This window comes from Corapipo altera, unplaced genomic scaffold (genome assembly GCF_003945725.1).
Source record: "Corapipo altera isolate COAL_440 unplaced genomic scaffold, ASM394572v1 78, whole genome shotgun sequence".
NCBI classification, from domain to species: Eukaryota; Metazoa; Chordata; class Aves; order Passeriformes; family Pipridae; genus Corapipo; species Corapipo altera.
The window spans coordinates 9148842-9157857 of NW_020884904.1; the positions used below are offsets into that span (position 1 = coordinate 9148842).

At 37.0% G+C, this 9016-nt stretch overlaps 1 protein-coding gene across 1 annotated transcript in view; it reads right to left on the reverse strand.

Annotated features, from left to right (window-relative positions):
• The window catches only part of LOC113950825 (mucin-5AC-like), a 28278-nt gene extending 19614 nt beyond the window's left edge, over positions 1-8664 (reverse strand). The window contains exons 1-3 of the mRNA XM_027651086.1: positions 8496-8664; positions 1026-1076; positions 143-208 (exon numbers count right to left, since the gene is read on the reverse strand). Of these exons, the coding sequence (XP_027506887.1) occupies positions 143-208; positions 1026-1076; positions 8496-8664 (286 nt within the window). The remainder of the gene's footprint in view (positions 1-142; positions 209-1025; positions 1077-8495) is intronic.
• Between the last annotated feature and the right edge of the window lie 352 nt (positions 8665-9016).

Below are 9016 nucleotides of genomic sequence, written 5' to 3' on the forward strand. Positions count from 1 at the left end.
ATTATGTTTCTTAATCACCCTGTTTCTCCTCTTAACTATCAATGACTTGCTTTACCAGTGTCTTTCCCCCTTTGTATTAGGTTCTCTGTCTATATCCCCTAAAACTGAACATTAGCGGAATACATTCCTTTCCTTTACTTACGTGTTACTATTAGATTTGTCAGCATTGATGGGATGATGTTCAACTTGGCTGAAACTGTGAGAGAAGCTAGGAAAAAAAAAAGAAAGAAAACAAAAAATAATACAATAATACCAAAATTTGCAACTAGGATAGACCTAGAAAGGACTAGACCGTTAATATGCCAGATCCAGTGAAACAATGTTATGCCTCTTTTATTTTCCCACAGGCTATGGGTCAGGTTAAAAGTGCATACTAAAATTCAAACTCAGAATAGTTAAATCATAAGATATTGCTTTCAACTGTGATGATCTGCGTTTTCTACATTTTAATTTTGACTCTTTTACAAAACTCTGTGTTGCATTAGGAAGGCAGAAATTCACAGCTCTGCATATTGGAGTGCTTCAGACACACTGAACAATACAAAGGGCTAAGCTGTACAAAATTAGCATCTTATTGGTACAAAAGCGTAGTTGCCTTCTTATTACACCTCCTCTTTCCAAGGAGGAAATAAAAACCTTAATTATCACATTTGCTCTTTGTTTTATATTTTTCTGTTAGGGGGCTGAAAACCCTTTGAAATGATCAGAAATTGGTTGTACAGGATAGCCACAAATCAATAATTTTTATATATACACGTTCATGCACATATGCATACAGCCTCTACAAACACACATCTGTTTTCTTAGTTAACTATGATTATACAAATATAACCACATTCCATGTGTGTGTAGTAGTTGGTGTATAATAAATCTACTACTATTCTTAGAGAGAGAGAGGCTTGTTAATACATATTTCTCTTTATTTGACACTACTGGCAATATGCTAAGAAGGTTTTTTTAGGCATTTTTAGTATTTAGTATAGATGTAGTAAATAAGTACAAATATACAGTATAAATAAACGTACCGTTTTGTTTTTGTAGAAGACCCCCAGAGATTTGGATTCCAATCTGACCTCCTGTGAAAAAATTGTAAAAAGCATATTAAGAGTAATGTCCTGTATCTGTCCTGTATCTGAACTCCTAAAACAAATCATTTAGACCCAAATACATCTCTGTAAAATGAAGGGGAGAGTCAATTATCAAATCAGAAAAAATGAAACAGGCTCAAAGATGATGGTTCAAACTCACTTTTCTCTGCAGAAAACCTTACAGCATCATGCTGTAAGTCTATTTGACCAAGGCTTCTTGCTACCCCACCTGAGGCAGACTTTTGATAGATGACAAACTCTGACCTGAATGCTTTGAAGTCTAGAAAAAGACTGACTCTGACCTTCCAGATTGGTGCTCTAAGCTCTTGTATTTTGTGAGTAAATATGGCAGGCATTTTCTGTAAAAGTTGAAGGGCTACAACTTTATTTTGTGAAGGATTGAATACAGTCAGCATGTGATAACTGTGCTTGGAACATATTGACTAACATGTACCTACAACCTGCCAACTCTAAATCCTCACCAGATTTAAGCGATGAAATGACTAATATCTGAATCCTTATCTGGTTATGTGAATGAGCACTGTAGGTGTCTAGAGAATTTCTCAGTCAAAGCAGGACTGCTTGTGTAATTTAGCCCTAAATTAAGCCTTTTTTCTCCTTATACAATGGGTGAGAAGAGTTGCCTGACTTAGAACTGGATCCATAAGAACCATATCACTGAACTGGAAGTCAAATTTGTGGAAGAGGGGGAAGTGCCATAAACCCCAGTTGCCTTTGGTGCTTATGTTTCTTGCTGAGCATTTTCTCCACTGAAGAACCTCAACCCATGTACCTCTATGAAAGCTGAACAATTATCTTTGCCTTTAAAAGAACTGGATCAGGAGCACCTTTTTAAAAAAATTATTTTTCTAATATGACTTCATCAACAACGTAAGCAGATTTAGTGTTTGATCCCAGAGCTGAGGAAGAATGCCTGCTTGAAGGAATTCAAGCCTCCACTCCAAAAGAGGACTCCAAGAGACTTCTGGCTTTGAAAGAGAGGGTTCTGGGCAGCCCCACCATAGCTTGAAGTTGCTGCAGTGTCTGCAGTTTCTTTCAGCTCTAGGCTTTTAATTCTTTTCTCTTTATGTGTGACTGCTAGTGATGTACAGAGAAGTAACACAGGACAGAGCTTAACCATTTGCCATTTCTTGATCGTTTTTGTGTATCATAGATAATAACAGTAAGTAAAGGCATTCATAGCATTATAATTGATACTTATCAGGTGAGAGAAATACCTCTTTAAGTCTCAATAACAGGACAAAATTTGCTCTCACACAACACATCTCTAAGAATCTCAGCAGGTATAGAATCATAGAGGGTTTGTTTATTCTAGCGTGGGAACCTTTGTAACAGAACAAAACAGTATATACATGTATTTTGGTCTGTTAATTTTTCTCAAGGAAAAGCTTTTGTTTACTTAGCAAATACATAATTCCCAAGGAAATTCTAGCTGCATTGGTTTATTCAGCAATCACACAATGTCACATTGTTGACTATTATAAAAATAAGTGTCTCTCAGTTGTAAGAATAGTTAAGATAATTTACTATTTGATAATTTAGAAACTAACGTAATTATTAAGAATATTTGGATGCATCTTGCTAAGCCTATATTCAGCTGCCAATCCACATGTGCAATTATTGTTATGATCAATTTATAGAAGTTAATATAAAGGCAGTCACAAAATGTTTGAGGAGATGGCATGGGATAGGACCAGTGTTCTTTAGTCAGGACATTGGACAATATTTTCAATGGGTGTGATTCAAATAAAGAGGTGTTTGCTGGACACTGTCTAACCATCACTCATTTTTCAAAGCAGCTTAGCAGATTAGCACTGCGCAGGAGAAATAACTTTCTTTTTCAATGAATGGCTGAAGATGCTTTTGACTGACATTGCATAACTCTAAATATAATTTTATACTCTACATGACTGTTGTATTTTCAAGTACAATACAAATCAACTTGCCGGTATTTTAGCATTTATTGCACAAACTATAAAGCAGCCTAAAATTAAACTTGCACTTCTCAATGTTTTGAAAATTATATGCAAGATAAATTTACATAGGCACTCTGCAGATTTAAAAATGTTAGCTGACAGGACAGAAATTACTGTACATGAATGGGACTGACTTGTCAAGCTTGTACTCATGCAAGTAGTTTCAATTTGAATGATTCCATTGACTTAACAGGATTACCCATGTCAGTAAAAACTGCCAAGACCAGCCCTGATGGATATAATATTGACAGGAGAAAACAAAACCATACAAAATGATGGACCGTATGTGTCAGATAAATCTCCCCGTCCTGCTCATACTTAATATCTGTAATTTATATATAAATATAAAGGCACAATTAGTTACTAAAAATCCTTGCCATATGAATATTTATTCCTAGTCTCTTTTGCAAAAGAAGTTACAAGAAACCTTGAGGAATCTGGTATTAGCCCCTGGTTGGCGATAAAATACTGGAAAAGATTGACCAGTGGTCTGATCTAGCAACTGGAAAATGCAGTGTTTTAGATTTTAAAAAACCCATAACATTCATAATGAATCCTAATAAAAAATGCAACAGGAATAAAATGCTTTTGTAAGGCATAAGCGATACTGAAAACCCGACATTTTAAGACATGAATAATGGTTCTTTTGGATTTGATCTTCAAGGCTACTTTCCAAATGTAGTTAAATACAGAAGTTTGAGGCAACAATAAATTAACTCAGTCTAGTTAATAGACAGACATTAAATGTTCAATGCAAACATATAAAGAAATCTTGTTTAAATGCCACCATCTGTTAAATGAATCAATGTGTATAGTTGTTTAAAATATATTACTAGATCTAAACAGAGTATTTTTTCTTTTCCCAGTAAAAAAGACAACTTCTTACCTATCTGATGGACAAAGCACAGTGCTAATAGGAAAGCCCATTCTGGTAACGACATCCCCCTGCCAAACCCCATCTTGAGTGGAGTTTGGCACAAGGATGTTGGGTCTAAAGTTGATCAGGACCAGTAGTTCACCTGTGCTTTGTCATTCTTATATAGCAGGTGACTTTGGCTTCAGTCCCAGATTGATTCAGAGAGTGTAGAAAGGTGGGGTTTGGGGGATTTTAGCAAACGAACAGGTAAACAGAGGATGCTATTCCTTCCTCAGAAACTGGCCAATGGTATTTGCATTTTGGGAGGAGTAAATACATTTACGTACGCATACTTTGTTAAGGTTCATTCTAATAAAGAAACATAACGTGATCGCAAATAAAACACAACTCCTCCTCCACACATAGCAGGTCCTGGAACAAATTTAATTTGGTGTTGCTTTACAGTTACGCAGATGGCATGCAAGTAACTGTTCTAAGTTTTTCAGCACTATAATGGATGCCAGGGATCATTGGCAAAAACCCCCACCAATTTCTGAAGTCTGAGGAGGTGTGGAGTATTTCATATGTGGGGACGCGGCATTAAGAAATCACTCTGTGCTTATTGGGGCAGCTAATCTTGTAAAAAGAACAGAATATTAACCTTGAAGGGTCCTGCACTCTCCCACGGTCACTCAGAGTATATGCCATGGAAACCTCTTTGAGTGGCACTGACAGGCATTGGACATCCATCTGAGTAAGGCTGAGCCAGCTTCACTTGCACTGTATCCTACATTTGTTAGAGATGGGCTTAACCTTGGAATCTGTGTCTCAATTCTCTGTGTCATCTGATGTTGCTTTCTCATAGAAAATATCAGGAGTCATTTCAGACAGACAGACAGCCTTATACCAGCTTCATGGGTCTAAAAAGATTGATTATGGCCTGTGATTATGATCGCATTGTTTCAGTATCATTCCTGTTTAATTCCATTCACATCCATAGAGTTAGGAGAATTACAAATTAGAGAAACAGGCAATGAATCAAGCCTATAAGGCTTGCCAGTAAAGGTTTAACAGACTTTTTTTGCTGAATATTGACTTTTTGCAGTTTGACTGGATTATCATTTCAAAGGCAGGAACGAGTGCGTACTACGATTAACATGGACAGTATTGCTACTTCATGTCACTTTATGCTTTTTAGCTTGGCATTGAAGATAGGTAGGATGAGTTGCTCTGGGCAGATTTCTATCTCTTTCCAAGGTCAATAGACCTTCCTTTAATATAGTAGAAGATGGACAAAAGTATTCAAAGTTAATGAAACCATTCTTTTAGAACTGCTAGGTTTGGCAAAACTGATGCACCGTCCAGCACTCGATATATACATAACATTTTCCCTCAGTTCATCTTCAGCTTAGGCCTCCTTCCCCTTTATGGGAATGAAGGTAGCTGATCGATTAAAAAATCTTCATCATAAGAAATGGAAGAAAGGCTGCTGCTCAGTGAGAAATTTACGAAGAGGGACCTGGGAGATATAATTGGGATGGGGGAGCCACACGAGTAAGGAGCCAAAAAAAAAGTATACTGAGATGTGTGGAAAAGACTTTCTTTGGGTAAAATAGGACAGTTTTATCTTCTACATGTCTGGTAAGATTCAGTTCAGCAGTCTCTGCTGATGTTTATCATTTCTGCAGGGGAAGGAGACTAAGTTTGGAAGGTGTTCCAATTGTAAAATGTGATCCCAGCCAAATGCCTAACTCCCTTGGCTTCTTATCAAAATCCCCTCCCACAATTACACATTTTAAAATATTTCCGTAAAAGAATAGGAGGGTATAATACAATATTCCTTTCAGGTGTTACTGAACAGAATGGTGTAATTTTCTTCCAATTTATTTCAGTTCAGCCCCTATTTCCACTTTTGTTTAGCTCTACATATATCAGATCCTCACTGTATTATAAAATAAAAAAAATAGTTTCTTTATGAAGTTTTATTGGATTCGATTTCTGGACTGAAATTAGTGGTAGCTTGCTATGGCAATGTTGAGGTACTTAAGTCAACATTTTGGTCTTCTATAGCATGAAACATGTTCTCTGTCAAAATGTCCAGGATGTTTAATGAAGTTACATCTTCATAATCAGTAGTAAGCTGTTTACACACCCTAGATCTGTATCTTCATGCTTCAACAAATGAGGAGAAAAGAAAATACTGCATTTCCTGCCCATAGAACATTGTTTTATTCTGTGCCAGTACTCCTAATGAATATAAATTCATCTGTACATAGAGAAGGCAAATGATTTCTTGTTTACGTTACCAGTTATCAGAATTAAATAAATATACTCTAGTCTCACTTAAACAATTAAATAAGCCAGCCAAGAAACTGAACAACTAATGTGCATATACCTTTAGCAACAGGCTACTTGTGATGGTTAGAAGTAGCAGAGCTTGCTTCCCATATCAGGTACACCCACCTCTGCATGAAAGGCATAACAGAGAGTCACGATCTTGTCGTGTTACTTTGAAACAGAGAGAGTTTCTTGATTTTCCATTGGGTGTATTAGGGAAAGGGAATACTGATAAACTGAGGAGCTTTCTGAGGGGGCAGTTAGTGCTTTTTCTACTCACCTGGTAAAGGTGAGGAAGGTATCTATACCTAGGATGACTAGGTGTGTCACTGGGGTCAAGGCTACTTTTTCCTTTGTCCTGTTTCTTCTACTGGAGTTGTTGCTAAGCAGCGTGTTTATATCAAACACTTTCTTTTTCTTCTAAAACAATTTTTTTGTTTTCACTCATTATAACTCTTTGTGACTAAAGCAATGCATGTCAGACTTGAATATGCTATTTCACAAAGCATTTATCAGTGCACAGTGGTTGTTGTGAAGGCTGTCCCAGTTGTATTTAAAGGTGTTCTTCAAAAGATGTTGTCCAGGTAGTTCTCTCAAACCTTTACGTGTTCTAGAGTTGTTAAGATTGCTACTACTTAGACTGAAATTTTTGATCTCCAGGGAACAGTGACAGTAAAATGATGTTCTAATATTCAGCTTATCCAACCATACAGCCTCTCTCTCTTCTTCCCTCTCCATCACAAGGAGAGGGTGAAATTGTTAATAATGTAATAGGTACAGAAGAAATTTAGGTCACTAAAGTTAGTTGGCTCATGAAATTTTGAAAACAATCAGGTTATGACATTTTACTGATTGCTGGGGGAATCACATCTGTAGATAACAATATCACAAAACCCAGAAAGGTTTAAGTAAACATGTTCATTGGTCACATGGATGGTTGCTCCAAATGATTATTGTAGATTAAAAGAAAGTAATTCAAGTACTTTTGTGTTTCCCAGAGAGTTATGCTCCCTACCTACTAAATAGGTAGAGAGGATAAAGCTCTCCTCTTCAGTTGTATGAGGGGAAAGAAATCTCATAATCAAGTTTTGAAGTATTTTAAAAACAGAAACTTAACTGGCTGTTTTTCTTGTAAATGTACCCAGGAATACACTAAGGGCCCACTGTTTTTGACATCGCCTAGCACTAACACAAAGGACTTTTGTTCCAAGAGGGAATGTTCAGGGAGATGTTGAAAGGATTATTGATTCTTTTCTGCATTTTTTGCTGGTTTCTTCAGTTTTAATATGTGTGAAACCCAGAAGCTTATCTTGACATCTCAGCACCAACTGACATGGAAATTAATTCAGGATAGATCTGTAGAGCTGACAGACATCAATTACTGGAAGGTTATTGGAAGTTATTGGAATTTAATTGCAACAGCCAAGGATGTAGCTGACAAACATTCTACTCTTATTTTGATCTTGTATCAAAAATATATACTAATGGATTGATCACTAAAAGTACCTCTTGTAACAGTAAATTAAATAATTTGGATATAATGGATATAATATTTACAATTTTACATTTTCCTCTTGTTTTCTTGCATAAAAGTAGGGAGAAAACTTGAGACATTGATTATACTAGTTTAATGTAAAATTTCAAATGCCAGATAAAATGTGAATATTATATATACTATAAATACTATAATTACAACCTGAAAGCTGATCATATAATATGAGAGTAGCAAAATTTAGGTAGTGGTAGTATTAAGGCTCTTAATAATAGCCAAATTCATTGGCCTTCTCTGTTCAAACTACAACTCCACTAGTGTTAAGAACTTCTGCCTCTTCACAAGTGTGAAAAATCAGAGAGAGCTGGGACCTGGGTTTTGCGCCCAAGCTGGGTTTGTGCCTGTGCATTGTGCCTCAGATCTGTGAATTCCTTGCTTGCCATGTCAACTGGCAAAATGAAATAGTTGGATTGGTCAGAGAAGAGACTATTGTCGTGTGGAAAGTAACATAAAGTAATGACAGCGTACAATTAACGTAAACTAAGTTGGTATTAACTTAAGCAGGGCATCCGGCACACCCTCTCCACCTAGCTCTGTAGAGGTTTAGTTGCTGTTCTTGGCTTGTCCTGCTCAGGCTTTTGTCACCTTTCTCTGATAGCCTCAGTTGAAATGCTGTTGAAATCCCTGGCCAGGTTTAATTCTATCAGGGCTTTAGCTTTCCTAACCTGATACCTGATTGCTCTGACAATCTCTCTGCATTCTTCCCAGGCTACCTGTCCTTGCTTTGACCCTCTGTAGACTTCCTTTTTGTGTTTGAGTTTGTCCAGGAGCTTCTTGTTTATCTATGCAGACCTCCGACTGCTTTTGCCTGACTTCCTCTTTGTTGGGATACATGGCCCCTCACCTTGGATGAGGTAATCCTTGAATATCAACCAGCGTTCTTGGGCACTCTGGGGCTTTATCCCACGGCACTCTAACAAGCAGGTTCCTGAATCAGGCAAAATCTGTTCTCTTGAAGTCCAAGCTTGCTGTGCACCCTCCTCACTGCCCTAAGGATCTTGAGCTCCACCATTTCATGGTCACTGCAACAGGCTGCCAGAAAAGTTGCCATGCCTTGTCTTATCTCAGTATGTTTGGATGCCATTTTTTAGGTTGGGAAAATTCATATATGTATGTACTGAATCATTTTTACCTTGTTTAATGTACTTAGGTTCATTGTTGTATTGGGTTTGTGTTGCAAGGTTTT